Raw genomic sequence first — 18,956 nt, forward strand, 5'->3', positions numbered from 1 at the left:
TAAAGCAACCTCCTCTTCAGAATAACAAATAAAGAACTAAGACTATATCTAGAATTGTAATGCTGGAGATACTTGTATTATATTTCTTTTGATCTTTTCTGCCTCTCAGACCTTGCTTATCTAAACTATTTACTGCTTTCTGATTGTTATTTTGCATCCCTCCGAGACACTGGTATTTATTGGTGCTGGAAGGGAAGGTATTCTCCTAGTTGTTCTGTTTCACTGTTCCCTGCTGCTGGGGCAGTGTGCCTGGTGAAAAGTTTTGTCAGTGTTTGTCTTCCTAGAAGTGAGTGGTTTACGTTGTACATCCAACAGTTGTCTTTCTGTTCACAAACACTTAATTTCTCTCAGTGTCTTTTTGGCATCACTTACTGTCTAATTTGCTGCTGGATGGAAAGAATGAAAAGTATTTTAATGGTCTGGGTGGATTGTAATACACAATAGTTAGTCACAAGAAGGTGAGTGGACCAACAGGAGATTTTGATTACTTTAATAGGTGTGGATTTGACACTGGAGGATATGCTGAAGGCTGTTTCATTACTGGTTTGGATCTTTTGCTATAACTACCTAATAAACTCTTAGAATCTTTATTAATTTTCTTTTTTATCCAGGCTATTATTTTCTTTCCCTGCTCTATAATTGAGGAAGGTTAGTTGACCAGGTGCATCACAGTATCACAGCCTATCACAGTATAACTTAGGTTGGAAGAGACTTCGAGGATCATCGAGTCCAACCTATCACCACAGACCTCATGACTAGAGCATGGCACCAAGTGCCACGTCCAGTCTCCTCTTGAATGCCTCCAGGGATGGTGACTCCGCCACCTCCCTGGGCAGCACATTCCAATGACAAACGACTCAGTGAAGGTTATCTTCAGTGAAGGTTGTCTTGAGAGGAAGTGTTCTCAAGTTGTGCCAGGGGAGGTTTAGGTTGGGTATTAGGAACAATTTCTTCACTGAAAGAGTGGTTAAACCCTGGAAGAGGCTGCCCAGAGAACTGGAGGAGTCATCATCTCTGGAAGTGCTCAAAGCTGTGTGGATGTGGTACTGATGGATGTGGTTTATTGGTGACCTGGGAGTGCTGGGCTAATGGTTGGACTTGATGATCTAGGAGACCTTTTCCAACCTTAGTGATTCTGTGATTCTGTTCTATGATTCACCTATCTGCTAGTCTTAATCTTCTTTAGTTCAAGTATTTTGTGTGTGACCAAAGCTTCTCCAGAAGATCCCTGTCCACCTTTTTCTCTACTGGGCAGAGTAAATGTTCACGCTGTACTTGTATCCTGTCCTGTGGGCCTTGTCTTTACCATCCCCCCACATACACCCCTTTGCTACATAAACCACAGCTGAAATGGAGTGCAACCATTACAGTCCTTCTGACTGGTTTATTTGACACATTACCCTCCACCCTGGACTTTCATGTCGCCCCTTTTCTGCTGAGCTGTGCATGTGGTTCTTGACCTTCTCTCAGGTTTGTATGTTATATGATGATGTACCTTGATCTGCTTTTTTGATCTTAAGTGCTCTCCCCTATGGTGAGGCCAACCATCATTTTAATTCACTTTTCTTCTCTGACCTGCTGGACTTTATCCCATGCTGGCTGATGCTTAGCAATTTGTTTCAGAAACATTCTCCTAGGTCAGCTTTCTCAGTTAGCTTGGATTTATCCAAAAATCTGGGGAGATGTTGGGTGATGCAGTAACAGATGCAAAGAACACTTTGAAATACACTGCAATGTACACAATACTGCTGATGGGTTTGTTGGTGTGGGGGTTTTTGAGTGGGTTTGGGTTTATCTATTGGAATTCTTAAGGCTTTTGTATGTCTTGAACCTGCCTTTAATAACAGTTTTTCCCTTTTTTTTAAATTCCACTATTTTTGATCTTTGCACCTTGACAATTATTTTCTCTTGTATATTTAAAAGGATTTTATTATCATATTAACATCCTTTGTCTGCCACAAGTAGCTGAAAATGAATTCTTCTTTCTGCTTACTCCTTTGGTTAACAGGGAAAGATTCAAGTACACTGAAAAGCCAGCACTAAGATCACATTCTGTGAGTCCTCCTCAACAGACAGATGAAGATAACCTAGCCACAGCACACTCTGTAAGATGCTTCTCCTCTGTGTCATAAATCTTGCTTTGGTTTCAATAAATTGTTTTGGTATATCATCATAAAGCTGTTACTTTTAACTGCTTGAGTCATGATCCTTGTGTACAAGTGCAGACATTGGGGAAGAAGTGATAGGAAGGATTAAAGCTCTGCAAGTGCAGGGGAAAATAATTTCTTGCAGGATGCTCTCAATTCATCCTCATGGTTGACCTCTGTTTAATGCAGGGTTTAATGCTTGCTGCATTGTTTTCCCTAGGCTTGGCAAAGTGGCTGCCTTGACATCATCTTGTATTTTGCAACAGTGGATTAAAGAAAGCTGCAGGGATGTCTTTGGCTCTGCTTAATGATGGTTGACCTCTTCAAAAGTGAATTTTGGACAGTTTGTTTAATCAGACTTTCCACAGCTCTAGCATTATGGCTGATGGAAAGACACTAAACAGACTAGATGGAAAAGCCTTTTAGTCCAAAATATTTAATGATATGTAGATTTGCAAGGATTTAAACTTAAAATTACTTGTGACAAATGAGTTCTCAACAAATAGGCTTTTCCCCTTAGTCAATGTGTTCTGTAGCCTTGTAGTGTCCAATCTTTGTTGCTGGAGTGCTCTGTCTCACATGGTTCCCTCACTGCAGCCAGAGCATCTATCACAGCTCTCATTCCTCCATGAAACACTGAATTTGCTGGATGTACATTGTAGGTCTGCCCACACTTTTGGGTGTATCACAGGAACAGATGAGAAAGATTGCAGCTGGAGGTGGGCTGTTGACACTCATGGGCTGTTCTCACCTTTCTTTACTGGGCACATTCATGAACTTAGGAGGACATGAAGTGCAAATGGGATAAACTGGAAGATGGCTTCTGAGGTCTGTCTTTCTAAGGAAATCTATGTCCTGCTCTACATTTAGAATGGAGGACTAGCAAGGGGATGTTTTGTCATGGCAGGCTACAGATGATCTAGGGGCCTAAGTTGAGTGTATCTGCCCTAGGCTCTGGTTGCTATGAATGTACTTATGTGTGTGTTTGTCTGCATGCAAATGTCATTAAAAAAAACAAAAACAAACCAATAATTAAAAGTAAAAACTAAAAGCAGATGCTGAGTTTACCAAATTTCTTCTTCTTGTCCTCCTGTTGGCTTTACTTGACTTAAAGAAATATTTCTTGTGCAACAATTAACTGTAAAGAAAAGGATTTCCTTCAGTTGAAACCTGGATTTTGGGCTTTAAAGATTTGTGTTGTCATTGCTGTTGTTGTTTGGTTGGTTGGTTTTTGTCTGGTTGTGATTGGCTTGGTTGGGGTTGGTTGGGGTTTTTTTTTTGGTACTTGGCTGTGCCACAGGCTTCTAGGGCAATGTTAGACAAATCACTGCACTACTTTGTTCCTCAGCTCCATATCCTGGATTCTACTGTGAGTACAGCTTTAAAAAGGCCTTTAAGTGTAATAATCTTCTCTTGCTTTGCCAAACAGTATGATGTATGTTTGGCTGACTGGAACAGACAGTATCATGTTCTGTTGTCAGTGATGCCCAGATGTTCTGGCATAATTCAGGTCCAGGTAGAGAAACAGGGAGTCTTTTAAGAAACATTACGAACTGCCTCAACCAAGTATTGATGAACTCAATTCAAGGCTCCCTTCTCTGTGTGGTCATAATGACCAAGCGGATTTAACAGGGAGGTAGCTACATGCTCCTACGCAAGCCTCTTGCTGACAGACCTTAGTGAGACTAAGTAACTCACACTTCAGTGTTCTGTAGCATTATGGCTCAGTTAAAGGGCATTTTCTGTTTAGCTCCCCTATCTGATACATTCAAGTAGTAGTTACTGTTATCCTACAGAACAAGCCTTCTGAAAGATGCTGCCTTGAGCAGCCATGATTACAGCTCCCACTGAGTGTTGGAAATGATTTCATAAAATCATAGAAAGGTTTGGGTTGGATGGGACCTCCAAAGGTCATCTAATCCAACCCCCCTGCAGTAGCAGGGACATCCTCCACTACAGCAAAGCCTTGCTGAGCCTGACCTTCGGTATCTCCAGGACTGGGGCCTCACCTACCTCCCTGGGCAACCTATTGCAGTGTTCCACCACTGTCATGCTAAAGAACTTATTCCTAACATCCAATCTAAATCTGCTCTTCACTAATTTCAAACCATTGCCCTTTCTCCTGTCACCACAGCCCTTTGCAAACAATCCCTCTGCAGCCTTCTTGTAGCCCTTTTCAGGTACTGAAAGGTTGCTCTTAGATCTCCCTGAGGCCTTCTCTTCTCCAGGCTGAACAACCCCAGCTGCCTCAGCTTGTTTGGAAATCAGTAAATGAACAACAACATTAAAGTGAGGAGACAGGCTGATTTGTCCTCTGAATTCCTTTCTTAGTACAGTATCCTCCTGGAAACAGAGCTAGTTAGATTAGAGCTGTCAGAGGTATCATGACTCTGCTGGGAAGTGCAACAGGCATGGCCAAGTCAGTGAGAAGCTTATTTGTTTTCAGACCATGTGTCTGCCAGCTCCTCTAATATTTTGTTTGACTTTCTTCTGTTCCAGGACCATCGTCATAAAAAACCCACCTCTTTGGATGACAGTGACTTTGAAGCACGTCTCAATAGTTGGAATCTTGGGGTAAAGCAGAGTACATTTGTTTATTTCTTGACTTGATATGAAAGCTCTTTAGTGGTGGTAGTCTGCATTGACAAAACTTTCTGTAGGACTCAGTCATTTCAAAATGAATTGGTAAAGCTTGGAAAGGCTCATTACAAATACATGGCATCTTGAGGAGGAAATGTGAGAAATACTTCATTTTTAAGCGATAATAATCCTAATTTATTTAATATAGTCACTGATAACTCAAACAAAACAATAATACCTGCTGGTCAAAACCAAGTGTCTTACTCTAGCAGAAACTCAGACTGCTTCTTGATAGCTCAATAATGCTGTTATCAATTTAGGAGTTGAAAGAAGAGATTATCTTTCTGTATTGTGATGTTTTTTTAAAGGAATACAGAAGCTCCAAGCCACTAGGATAGCTCAGTATTTCAACTTTTTTTTCTTGCCAGAGTTTGCTTCCTTTTAGAAGTGCCAAAACTATTAATCTGGGTGCATGCTATTGTTCCTTGGAGCTTCTTGTCTTTTAATAGAGTAATACAAGAACAATTTCTGGCACTTCCAGACTTAGCTGAGTGTATTTTTCAGGAGCTGTAGTTTTGTGAAGTAGGGAGAGTGGATCTCCAGAAAGTTTTTCAGTAGTAGTCAACTGCAGTTTGTGAAAGCACTGTGCGGGTGTCTGAAACAAATGTGCAAGCAGTCACTTGCAGATTTTGGATGTTTGGGCTGCGTAAATACCTGGATTCTGTGAACAAGCAGTTGTAATACCTGGAGCTTCTAAAGCTGCTTCAAGGGGGAAACTTGCTCATGGCCATTTTACAAATTGTTCCAATTGGTGCTGACAAAGAATCTCTTTATATCCAGCAGTTTGATATCAGTGTTGATCTGCCTGCTTGCTTATCTCTTTAACTTTATTTGGTTTGTATTTCTTTCTTTTTTTTTTCTAATTGAAATTCCAGTTTGCAGTTGTGTTGTGTTGATAATGGATGGTTATTAAACTATGATGATCCTCCACTGATACGGGAGCTCTCTTGGATAACAACTTGGCTACTGTGACACATAAATCAGTTTTTCAAGTCTCTTCTCCAGGGATGATAATTAAACAAGTCACTAGTGAGAGACTTTGGTTGCCTGATAAGACTTGTTGGGAGTTACCTGACAAAGGAGGATTTGGGGTTGTAAAAGTGAGGTCTGTGAGTGGTTGCTGTTGAACAGTGATTCCCTGCTATGGATCGCTGCTTCCACAGGGTTCTTAAAAGGTCAGGAAGTTTCAAGTAGAGTTTCAGACTTAAAGAAGACTACATAGTTATGGAACATTAAAAAACCCAAACAAACCCAAGCTTATTAAATGATGGCAGCACTTCAGAAGCTGCAAGCTTTGAGTGTAAGATGTGAGTGCTATTGGTAAACATTTCCACTGCCATAGGAGCACTGAGCTATCATGTAATTGCTAACCACATTTGCAGACCGTTTGAGAAAGTTAATTTGCAAGTGATCCCACCTCAGATACAGAAAACCCTTGACCCAACAGAGTACTTCAGTAGTGGGGGAAAGTTAGGCAAGGAAATACAGAATGCCTCATGTAAAGAACAGTTGTTTTTAGAAAGCTTTTCAGAATGTCCTTGGGTTTTTTTCCTTTAGTTTTAGTCATGTGTCAAGGAGTAAATGGTGCCTCAAGGTTTCTAGTCAGGCAAAGAATGTGCCCTTCTGTACGTTTTTCTTGCAACAATGGGCACAGAGCTGTTCCTGGGAGTTTTGGACATGTCCTTATACAAGGATTTTTCTCAGTAAAGAGTACCTGAAATCTTCTTAGGAAGCTGCTCTTATATCAAGCAAGTATTTACAGAGTCGTCTGGCTGCCCAGAGAGGTTGTGGAGTCTCAGTCTCTGGAGACATTCAAAACCCACTTGGACAGGTTCCTGTGTGACCTACTCTAGGTGATCCTGCTCTGGCAGGGGGGTTGGACTGGATGATCTTTTGAGATCCTGTACAACCCCTAACATTCTGTGATTCTGTGATCTGTAAATGTCTAAGTAGGTGCTTTACACGGAAATGAGCAAAGCTTAGGATCTTCCACTTGTGAGTTCCTGCTAAGCATTCACTTTCTCATGCTCCAGCACCTCAGTCAATATCTTCATTGTTGTGAGGGCCCCAAGTTTGTTTGTATGTTTGAATTTAAAATATTGTGAAAAGTTTTAGGAAATAATTTGATGACTCTCTACTAAGCAGAAAGGTCAAAGACTGTAATATGGAAGCTTCAAGAGATGTGGTAATTTCAGTATCCATATTTTCTACATGAGAAGTAAACCCATTGCACTACTCGAATATTGTTGCTTCTCATGAGTAATGAAAGCACTTTGCCATTTGCCTTGCAGCATTCCTGGTTATCTCTATCAAACATTTTATTGTTCAGGCTCTTTAGATTGTAGTCATGCATAGGTAAATGGTTTTTTTGTTTGTTTGCATTTTTCTTTTAAATAAAAGTTGTTTTTCTTGTGGTGAATTTGCCTTTCAGACATGGAATATTAATAGAAGCTGATTTTAAATAGATCATAAAAATGTGGGGGGTTTAGCCCTTATTCACTCTTCTCTGAACTGATGTAGGGGACTAGCCTTTTATTAAATGTTTGTGCCTTGCATTTGCAGTGTTGGGGGTCAAAAAAAGAAATCTTTTTGTATTGTTGTTTGAAGGGACAGATCTCAGAGGCAGGACTTCAGACAAATGCAAGTAATCTTTGGTCATGTTCCTACTTTGAACTTTCTTTGGCATTCTTTAGCTATTTTAGGACATACTAAAAATCCCTCAGCTATCTTATTTTATTAACAACTGTCAATAAACCTCTACATATTGTTGCAAATTTAGTTCAGGACATCCTCACCTTTCCTTTAGCTGTGTCTCATAAAATGAGTAAATATTAGGGAATTTATGTTGTGTCAGGAGAGAAGCTTCCTGGATAATGGAATTATATTTGCCTTTTTTTTATTATTTTTTTTCCCCTCTTGTTATTTTTTAAGCTTTTTAGATTGTAAACAAACAGCATTTTTTGATAGGCAGTTGAAGTTATATGAAGGAACAGCAATCAATTAAATTCCTGCATATTGTTATCTGACCTGCTTATATATTTTATTTTTGTGATGCTTCTGAAACAGTTTTGTTTGTCCCTGAATTGCAGCCAGTTTTAGGTGTGACAAAGCAACTCTCTTCAACATCCTAGGAAATTCAGCACTTCATTTGAGGTAGAAAGCACACAAAGGGATTGCACCCTGGGGAAGCAGTAAAGGAGTTTTTAATCAGGGACAAGATGATTTTTGTTTTTCATCACTGGAATTCAGCCAGGACAAGAATTTAACTCTTTAGTTTTTACCAGAGTTGATGTGGGATCTTCAGTACAAAGAACCTGAACGTTTGGGTCTTGCCCAGAAGAATTTATCATGGGAAATGTTATTGCCTCATAAAGGTTTAAGAGAGCTTGGACCAAAGCAATTCCGCGGTCAGTGGCTTGTGTCGTGTTCTCCTTTCTGGGAGAAGTTACACAGAACGCAGGGTTCAAGTGGCTGCAAGCAGAGAGAATTCTTGGGTGGCTGCAGCAACAGTGTAGCTATGCCTGGTTTGTGTACTTGGCTCACATCTGCCTGTGTCTTTCCAGTCTAGTTAAGCTCAACCATTTCTGCACAAACCATTTGATTATCTTTTGTTTGGTTTCTTAGTCTGTCTGCTTACTATAAACATACCTACTGTATATGTTGTGGCCTTGGAGGGCAGCAGCACTGTAAAAACTTTCCCACAGTGAACTCCAAGTGGTGTTGTGACTTCAAAAAATAAATCCAGCTTCCATGCTGACAAACAATCTTCATGTGCTTTAATGTCCTTCCACTAAGACTGCAGAAGCAGCATTAAAGTGAACTTCCCTACAAATTATGATGTTAGATAAGAATGTCCTTACTCAAATTTCCTGAAGCTACTCAGCAGTTATTTCTGTAGGGAACATGCTGGCTGGCTGGGTTTGTTAGATTAAAGTAAGAACTTAGGGCAAGGTTCAGTTTAGTTGTTTACCATTTCAAAATCTTAAGTGTTCTTAACTCTTTCATGTGTGGGTTTTTTGTTTTCCATCCCTGTTTTGAAAACAATCACATTTTGTCTTTGAAGAAGCTTAAGGGGGAATGTTCAACAAGCCTGCTGCTCCAAATGTGGTTTCTTGTCCTGAATCTTAATATATACAACATACCTTCTGACTCTGGTTCTGAACTGTAATAAGTGACAGTCATGCATTGTTGAAGATAAGTCTACCTTGATAAACATCTTCCAAAGAATGGAATGGGACTTTGGAAGGGGCAGGATGGAAGCAGAACATGAACATTGTCATTGTTGTGGTATTTACAGGGTCAAAAGAGCAGAAGCCTTGGTGTGGGTGTCTGGACTATCACAGATATAAAGCCTGCACATTATTTTCAGCCTGAGGGATAAAATATAGTTGATGTCCTTAGGATGAGTCTTGTGGAAGTACTTAAATGCTCCAAATTGCCCTTTTTTTTCCCACTCTTCATGCTCTTGGGGGAAGGCATTTCAGCTCAGTTTACTTTTTATCAACTCATTGCTTGTATTGGTAGCTTTAAAATGGAATGCTTAAAAAATGCTTAGTTTTGACCGCTTTAGATGTTGTTAAAGTAAATAGAAATTGAAAATACTAAAGTTAAAAAATATGGATAATTTGCCTCAAATTCAGTTTTGGAACCTCTGCTTTCATACAGATTTCTGCCAAAGTGTTTTTTCAATGTAGGAGAATAAAATAGATTATTTCTGTAAAATAATGGGAGTCCTCTGGTCACAGAATGTTAGGAGTTGGAAGGGACCTTGAAAGATCATCCAGTCCACCCTCGCTGCCAGAGTAGGATTACCTACAGCAGACCACACAGGAATGCATCCAGGCTGCTTTTGAATGTCTCCAGAGAAGGAGACTCCACAACCTCTCTGGACAGCCTGCTCCAGGGTTCTGTCACTCTTGTAGTGAAAAAGTTTTCCCTTCTGTTTCTGTGTCACTTGCTCTGCTCCAGCTTGCCCCCACTGCCCCTTGTCTTGTCATTGGACATCCTTGCACAGAGCCTGGCTCCATCCTCCTGACTCTGCCCTGCACATCTTTATCAACATAAATGAAGTCACCCCTCAGGCTCCTCTGCTCCAAGCTAAAGAACCTCGGCTCCCTCAGTCTTGACTCAGCAGGGAGATGTTCCACCCCCTTCAGCATCTTGTGGCTCTGCCCTGAATTCTTTCAAGCAGTTCCCTGAAGTCCTTCTTGAAATGAGGAGCCCAGAACTGGAGACAGTATTCCAGATGTGGCTTCAGCAGGGCAGTGTAGAGGGGGAAGAGAACCTCCATTGACCTACCAGTCACACCCCAGGATGCCATTGGCCTTCCAGGCCCCAAGGGCACATTGCTGGCTTATGGTCATCATCATTTCATGGTCTTCATGGTCATCTTCTAATGGGGATCTGATCATCCAAAGCTTTCCTTACTCTGCTTTGTGAGGACACAAGTCTGTGACCTTGCCAGTTCTCACAAAATGAACCACGGTTTGTTGTCTGTTCATCTGCCTAACCAGAACAGGAGAATCCAGAGTCTTTTCTACAAAGGAATTCAAAACTGCCATTTTTGTTAAGAAGTGGTCTTTACAAATTAGAGTTCAATCGCAGTTCAAATAAAGATGTCTTTCATGATGACATTTATTTGGTTCATCCTCTTACAAAAAGCATGTGATTTACTGTTCTTCTCATGGCAGCCCTTCAGTTTCATGCATATGTATTTTGGTTTGTCTTTGACCTTTTGCTTATTATTTTTAAATTTACATGTTTCTCATAAATACAAGCTGCCTTTTTTTATCCTCCCCCCCCCCCCCTCCTTTTTGGGGGGTGGGGTGGGGGTGCATTCTTTATTGTGATATTCCCTCTTTTAATGTGGTATAATTTGGAGAACAAGAAGTTCTGCAGAAGACCAGCATGAAAAGGATGAATGTTGAGACATTAAATGTTTACAGATCGGTTTTAAGTGGATATAATCCACAACAAGTAACAAAGTGGGAACATTTAACTTCAAAGCACATATGGCTGCTGTTACAAAATCAAAAAATACAAGACTTAGGCCATACAAATATTAGAGACACATTTTCCTTCCCCTTCATAAACAAGGAGGATGTACCTTAGCTCGTTAGATTGGTTTTGAAAGGAAGGCTGCAGAGAGCCGAATTTCACGGTCAGATAAAGCATGGGAATTAATTGTAAATATGTAGAATAACTTTTAGCTCTGAAAAAGGCAAAAATAGAGGCTGTTTGCCTTCAATTTGCACAGAAAATAATTAAGCCTTTGGAATTTGGTTCTGCAGCCTTATTAGCCTGCTCAAAATTCCACCAGGTATTGGTGAAGACTTTTTGATGTTATCTGCTGCTTGGCTTTTCTGAACCTTGAGCTCCTGGCAAGCTGCCTTCACTCCTGGGTGTCTGTACAAGTGATGAGTAGGCAGGTGGAGTGGATGGGGAAGTTGGTGAAATGAGCTAGAGGGAAGAGTTTGACACTAGTCAGATTAGGGAATTTTAGATAGAAAATAGTTTTGCAGGTACAAATGGATAGGAGAAAAGAAATAATAGTGGTTTTTGTCTGATTTAGAACTTCTGTACTTGTTATTTCTGTCTCTTGATTAATTTTTTTCCCTACAGCTATCTGTGGTTAATGCCCCATGATGATCTCACTCTGGTATTCCTCTTCTCACCAATCTCCTATGTCCAGAATTATTAATTTTATTTTATAGTTTTTGCAGTAGGTCCAGAAATTAATTGTAGTCACAGGTATCTACCCTTGTTTTGTTGTGTGCATATTTACATAAGACACCCCAAAATCCCTGAACTGAAACCAACCTGGGATGCTTTCTGTGAAGGAAAGTTTATGGAAGTTCAGTGTATTTTAATAAACTCAGTGACAGTAAAGAGAAATAGGTTACTTGGGAAATTATTTGGTTCCTTATACTTTGAGTTAGGGTATTAAAATATTATATAGTTGAATGGATGTGTTTTAAACATGTGAATGTCTTCAACTGCTTCTGGGTGAAATATGACAACTCCTCAACAGCATATAGAAATCCTACAGAACCTTTCAGGACAGGAAATGAATAATACTGTATCAAATTGGAATTTCAGAGGGATTAAGCCTCTTTTTCACTGACAAATTCAACACACAAATTTATTTAATAGTAGTGGAGAAAGTGCAAGCATTTGATATATATATTTGCTATGCCCCATAGATCAATTTAATCTTAAAAAAAAAAAGAGAAATAAAACCAGATGAGCTGTTGTAAGATGGGTATTGGAATCACACTGCTGTTCCAAACCTCGCTGCCACGTTTTACAAGACGATAGCCTTGAAAGCTTTGCTTGGGTGTTGTGCACGCTCTGTGATGTCATGTTTGAGCCTCATCATCTGAGGAAATGAGAAAGATAGAGCTGTCTGATAGAGGAAGTGGGTTTTGAAGGATGTTTTGTGCTTGGTTCTTAAAAATAGTGATTATAAGAGCTGCTTTAATTATGCAGCAGTGTTAATGAATTACTTCCTTATGTTTTGCCTCTATGACTTGCATGTGTGGATACAGCTTCGATGTACTCTTCTGTTGAAAAAGTAGGAAATCTTTAGCATAGGCTCTATATTTAGCTGCTAAATTCTTTTCAAACATGCATTGATGGAACTTTTTACAACCATGAGGGCTTGGAAATTAAAATTGAAACCACACCTTGAAAACAGCATCCACTTCTGGTGTCCTCAGCAGAAAGACACAGAGCTGTTGGAGCTAGTTGAGGAGGGCCACAAAGATGATCCAGGGGCTGGAGCACCTCTGCTATGAGGACAAGCTGAGGGAGCTGGGGGTGTTCAGTCTAGAGGAGAGAAGACTTTGGGGGGACCTCAGAGCTGCCTTCCAATAGCTGAAGGGATCCTACAGCAAGGCTGTAGAAGGACTTTTCATATGGGTGTCTAGAGACAGGACAAGGGGGAATGGTTTGAAGCTGAGGGAGAGCAGGGTTAGACTGGAGGTTAGGAAGAAGCTCTTCAATATGAGGGGGGTGAGTCTCTGGAATAGGCTGCCAGGGAGGTTGTGGTTGTCTCCTGCCTAGGGGTGTTCAAGGCCAGGTTGAATGAGGCCTTGTGCAGCCATGTCCAGTGGAGAGGCAACCCTGCCCATGGCAGGGAAATAGGAGTAGATGACCTCTAAGGTCCCTTCCAAACTAAGGTCAGATTACCTCTCAAAATGCACACCCAACATTGTCACTGCCAACTTCTGGGAGTATTTGGAGACATTTTTCACTATTTGCAAGCAACAAGCGGCCACATCTGACATGACAACTTTTTCTCTAACTTCTTTTACAGTTAGAAAATCCAAGATATTTGCGGGAAAAAACAGTGCCGGTGTCTTTGGTAGGTATTTCTGTTCCTTTGGTGAACAAATATGATCCATGTTTTTCGCTTCTGGGTTAGGATCAATTTTATTTGGAGTTGCTGCTTTGAACTTAAGCTGTTTTGAACTTGTTTCTCATTTGATAGATGACCCCCAAAACTGACCTAGGAAAAAGCAGCACTTTCCGTGATGAACACACACTGTGTCGAATACATGAAAAAGAGGTAAGGTTCTTTTTGGGGGGGGGGGGGGGAGAGGTGGTGGAAGAAAACTACACCCAAATCAGGAAGCTGGGACCCAATTTCCAGGAAAATGCATCGACAAAGCAGTTTGTTAGAGCTGAAAAACTCATGTAAAAGAATTTCTGCAGAAGGTACAAGGCTTTTCTGAATACATTTGCTGTTTCCTTGAAGAAATTTTGAGTGTAGAAGTGTTTGAATCTGAGGAATTTTTCAAACTGCTTTATAACAGAAACAGTGGAACCCTTGATTTACCAAGTATTTTTGTTTACTTTCTATATACCTTTAAAAATCTGCCTGTCTAGACCTTATTTCATGGTGGCTCTAAGTTATTTCTGTATTTGCTTCATTTACCTCCAATTCTCTTTTCTTTGTATAGGGTTTTGCTGTTAATTAGTGAGGTTACTGTCAAAACTTGCCTATTTAATTCTCTCATTCCAGGTTATTTTGTTTGTTATTTTGTTTTGAGTATGTACAGTAATGAATTTCTGTGGTCATTTCCACCTTTTTCTTAGTTTAAGGAAGTTAAATGTCTATGATATTTTTGTCATAGACTACTGAGTGTATTTAAAATATCAGCCATGAGATCAGTCTCGAATACATTTTGTTTATCACATTGATAGTTCAGATTGCATTACATTTTTTGTTTGAAAGTCTTTACAGTGAGGGTGATGAGACACTGGAACAGGTTGTTGTGGATGCCCCCTCCTTGGAGATGTTCAGAGCCAGGTTGGATGAGGCCTAGAGCAACCTGGCCTATTGGAAGGCGTCCTTGCCTTCCAAGGTGGGGGGGTTGGAACTAGATGAGAATTAAGGTCCCTTCCAACCCAAACCATTCTATGAGTCTATGAATATATGAGTCAGTGGTCTGGTGGGCAACACTTCAGGAAAGGAAAATCAAAGTGTGTAAAGAATATTATTCTAAAACCTCATCCCAACACTCTTATCTCTTTGCCCTTTAAATCTCTGCTTTCAGTCATGTGCTCTTGGAAAATCGAGGCAGTGAGACACTGGAACAGGTTGCCCAGGGAGGTGGTAGAAGCCTCGTCCCCAGAGGTTTTTAAGGCCAGACTGGATGTGGCTCTAAGCAACCTGATCTAGTGTGAGGTGTCCCTGCCATGGACTAGAACTAGATGATCCTTGATGACCCTTCCAACCCTGACAACTCTATGATTCTATTATTCTAACTGTCTTAAAGTTACTTCCAAGACAGTCTTGAAGGGAGGGTAAATCGGGTTTGTAGCTACTTTCATTGTTAATGAAGCAATGTAAGGTGAAGTCTGCTTTACACTGAGAGCTGGCAGTCTCGATGCTTAAACAAGCAGCCTGACGTGCCTGTTGCACAAGATGTGTGCCTTCCACTTTCCCTGCTCTGATATTGACTCTTCTTTTGTATCGACAGTATTCAAACCACCGTTGCCTCAGAACGAGGCAAAGTTTCTCAAGATGCGAAAATAGACCCCCCTCAAAAAACACTAAATTGGAAGCACAGCATTGTCATTTAAATAATATATTTGAATTAAATCAACAGGAATGCGTGCCAAGTAGCTACATAAAATACTCAGCAAATACTTTGCTAGTTCAGTGGAAAAATCTTCTAAACCACACTGTAAAAATCCAGTGCCTTTTGCTAATGGTGCTCAGCTCTGGGCTGGTTTAAACTGGAAAGGTTATAGACAGGATTTCACAATCACCATGTGTGTGCTATTAAGTAGAAAACTCAAATGTGTTTTCATCTGATTTTGTTTGTGAAGCTCAATTAAGAATAAAGTCTTTTTATTTATAGAAGGTAAATGTATTAACAGCAAAACACAAAAGAGTTTTGGTCAACCCTTAACTGTTTTCAACCTCTTTGTAGTAGAATGGGAGAACATAAAATAGGATAAGTGTGGGGTTTTTGCTTTTAACCTTTGGACCTGTGTTCATAAACCATTCCTGCACCTGTTTTTACTCTGTAATTCTAACCACATGGCCATTTTCAATGATAACCACATCACAGATTTATGAAAATGTGAATATCATCAGGCAGTGGTCTTTAGTCATATTTTCCTCCAATAGTTCTGAAATGGATTAAGCCATTTGGGGAACTGTCATTACTGAAAACTCATGGGTTCAAACAAGGAAGATGCAACAAAACAGGAATAGATCAGCTTTCAGCAGTGCAGCGAAACAGAACAGATGGCATGGCTGGGGCTTATCTTGATAAATAGGAAAAAGTCTCCCTTTGAACTTCACCTTTGGTCATCCTGAGTGCCACCCAATACTCCATGGAGCCAGAGAAAGGGGAGAAGAAAAAGTTCTTAGTGCTGATTTTTGCAGAAAAGCAGACCCAACAGCACTGCTAAGATAATGGTTTGAAATTGTTTTGAAGATAGAAAACAAATTTAGCTTTGTTAATAAAATCTGGTTTGTTAAACAGTTCTGATCGAGCGGTTAAAGAAGTTTTGGGGTTTCTTTAAACCTGGGGTTGTTCAGCCTGGAGAAGACCCAAGGGAGACCTAATAGCAGCCTTCCAGTACCTGAAGGGGGCTACAAGAAGTCTGCAGAGGGACTGTTTCCAAAGGCCTTCAGTGGTAGGATGAGGGGCAATGGTTTGAAATGAGAGAAGAGAAGATTTAGGTTGGATGTTAGGACCAAGTTCATTAGCATGAGGGTGGTGGAGCACTGCAACAAGTTGCCCAAGGAGGTGGTTGAGACCCCACCCCTGGAGATCTTCAAGGTCAGGCTCAACAAGGCTCTGAGCAACCTGCTCTAGTGGAGGATGTCCCTGCTAACTGTAGGAGGGTTGGAGGTCCCTTCCTGTCTGAGAATTAGAGAATACATGGTCAGAGCAAAGGAGATGTGAGCTGGGTAGTGAAAGACAACTTAGGGAATGGGGAAAAGACACTTTTTTTTCCCCACTCAGAATTTGTTTTTGTAGATTGAGGACTGGAAGTAGGATGAAAAAGGAAGAGAGGTTTTTTTTAATGTATTAAAGAATTTTATGATGCAGCTTTTTTTTTTTTTTTCCAAGAGCTGTTTTTTTGGGTTGGGTTTTTGTGGGTTTTTTTTTTTGGTGAATGAGCACTGCCAGTTGCTGCATGACACAAGTTTTGTTTACAAAGAGCATCAGGCCATGTATACAGCTGTACTGCACCAAAAGTGCTGGGATTTAGTGATATATTTACATGAAGATAAAATCAGCGTGCTGCAGTGATGATGTTATAGCTGGGTTTTGGTCTGGCTGAAAGTGTTCTGAATTTTAAGGTGTTGAAAGCAGCAGATTTACTGTGCTTCTCACTTATCTGGCAAGAGGTTACAACTTGAATTGGAGAGAGTTGCATAAGGGCTGTGATACAGATTTATTTCCCCACCCCCTCCCCCCAAGAGACCATACTTAGAATGTAGTGGAAAGAATGCAGGGAGGAAAGAAAGTTATAGAACTTGGGAGGGAGAGTGAATAACCCTTGCGGGGTAGTGTTAGAGAAAAGAGGTGAGATTTGAGGAGGGGAAAAAAAGAAAACAAACCACTTGAAGATGAAAATGTATCCCTGTAGTCAGGAGAGGGTGATCAGTGAGCATTGCCCTTTTAGTTTTGATTTCTTCCTTTTAATTGCTCTGTTGTGTAGCAAAGTATTTAAACACACAAATGAAACACTTAACACATGCCAAATTAAAAGCAATAAATAAAACCAATCTCGAGACAGTATCCTAAAAGGAGGGGTGTTGTAATTAAACTGAGCTGTTACCAATGTCAAATTAGCATCATTGTGCTCTTAGCTGCATCATGGGTTTGATATTTTTTTTTCCCTCATTGAAAACAGATATTTTGTTCCTATCTTCCAAGAATGGTAACAAAATGTATCAGTATTGTTCTGGTGTATATTCTAATGAAATAAAAGTGTCCTTGTGCTCATGGGCCTGTGTGTCTCCAGAGAGTTTAAATCTGCTTGGTGGATGGATATGGGTACATATGTGTATGGAATGGGGAGAGCTGAATGCAGCTAAAAGAACATGGAATGGAGCTGGGGATCCTGCTTATACTTAGCAATAATAGGAGGAGAGTGTTTTTGATGGACTTTCTGAAAGCATTTAAGTTGCAAAGGCATCTGCATGTGGGCCCAGCACTTGGATCTTGCAGTAACTGGAGCATCATGTGGTAGAATTTGGTTTTTTTCCTTCTGCTCCCTCTGTTCTTTACTTTTTCTTCTCTCCCAATACTGTTCCACTACTTCTGTTGTCCTGTTCATCCAGTACTGTCCAGGTCATACTTCTGCTCATAAGCACCTAGCTGTTTTCCAAGGGGTAAAAATTGTGAAGGTTTTAAATCCTGGTGTATATTCTTGCCAAGATGTAAGAATTCTGTTCACACAACTGTGGCCCATAAGAAGGGTCAAGGAAAACAAACAGGCAGATTATGATCTAATTATTTCTTCCCTCTTGATTGTCATTTTGTCTAGTTTTTTATGTTATGACAACTTTCTTCTGAAAATACTGTTTATTCCACTTAAAAATATCCCAGGCAGTGTGGATTATGACTTTGAATCTTCTCTGGCTCATTTGAATCTCCTCCTTTTCTCCACAAGCGCAGGGTCTGTTTCGAACACCGTGTCTGATTTATATTGAAGATTCAGTTGTAAACTCATTCTCACCACCAAGTAATCACTCTGAATAGTAATCTGTTAGTTCATGTTTGAAAACACAGCAATCTTGCCTTCTGTTAACATGATTCCAGGCTGATTAATGTCTTGTTCCTCAGAACATGTGCAACTTGTCCATTGTCTTCCGTGTGAGGAAATCGCATCCTGTCTTGCTTTGATAACTCCTCAGAATGTAATGTAATAAAACTCAAGCCTATTTTATTGCTAGACTGGTGTGAGACATAAGAGTCTATGTCAGGATGAGACATGTTTTCATGAACTGACTTGTGATTTATAATTCCTGATACTAATTGGTCTGGCCATGGAGAGATATATATGCCCATGTATAGTTATTTAGTTAGTTTTTGCAATAGTTTGGGAACTGTGTCTTTAATTATTGCACATATGTGCTGGAGACATTGAGAAACATCAAAGCAGTAGGTTAGCAATTCAAACTAGTGTTTTAACCAGTAGAATGTCCAGATGGTTGCCAAGCAGCTGGGAATTAATCTTTCGCTGCATGATTAATCTCCACCTCAAAGTGTTTCTCTCTCTCTCTCTCTCTTTAAAGAAAAACAAACAACAACAAAAAAAAAAAAAAGCTGAAAGTTTGGGGTTTAATTTTTTTTACATGTATAGATCATGGGTTGTAAGGGAGAAAAGAGATTGTGTAGAAAAAGTGGGTACTGCAAACTATTGTTACTTGATACACTTGTGAAAATAAAGGCAGGAGTAGAGTTTTACTGACTGTTTTAGGAGAGCTTGAAATGAGTGTGAAAAGTTCAGTAGCTGCTGAACTGCAACATAAAAAAAAGGAGTAACACTAGGGAGAAAAAGTAAGTGGTGTTGACTTAGTGTGTGCAGACTTCTTTACTCCTCTGAACTTGGAACTACACAAAATTACATGAAGTTCTCTGGTAGTATCTGCTGTTTTATTATACTCAGATTTTATGAACTCCCTTTGAA

General features: G+C 40.1%; 1 protein-coding gene across 5 annotated transcripts in view; it reads left to right on the top strand.

Moving 5' to 3' along the window:
• Positions 1-18,956, top strand: part of CEP112 (centrosomal protein 112) — a 167,518-nt gene that overhangs the window by 7,343 nt on the left and 141,219 nt on the right. For all 5 annotated transcript variants that reach the window (XM_068151137.1, XM_068151138.1, XM_068151142.1 and 2 more), the window contains 4 exons: positions 2,009-2,105; positions 4,647-4,721; positions 13,105-13,152; positions 13,279-13,356. In XM_068151137.1, coding sequence (XP_068007238.1) covers positions 2,009-2,105; positions 4,647-4,721; positions 13,105-13,152; positions 13,279-13,356 — 298 coding nt within the window. The remainder of the gene's footprint in view (positions 1-2,008; positions 2,106-4,646; positions 4,722-13,104; positions 13,153-13,278; positions 13,357-18,956) is intronic.

The sequence above is a fragment of the Melanerpes formicivorus genome, unplaced genomic scaffold, assembly GCF_026170545.1.
Source record: "Melanerpes formicivorus ecotype bairdi unplaced genomic scaffold, bMelFor1.0.p_v2 SCAF_21, whole genome shotgun sequence".
NCBI lineage: Eukaryota > Metazoa > Chordata > Aves > Piciformes > Picidae > Melanerpes > Melanerpes formicivorus.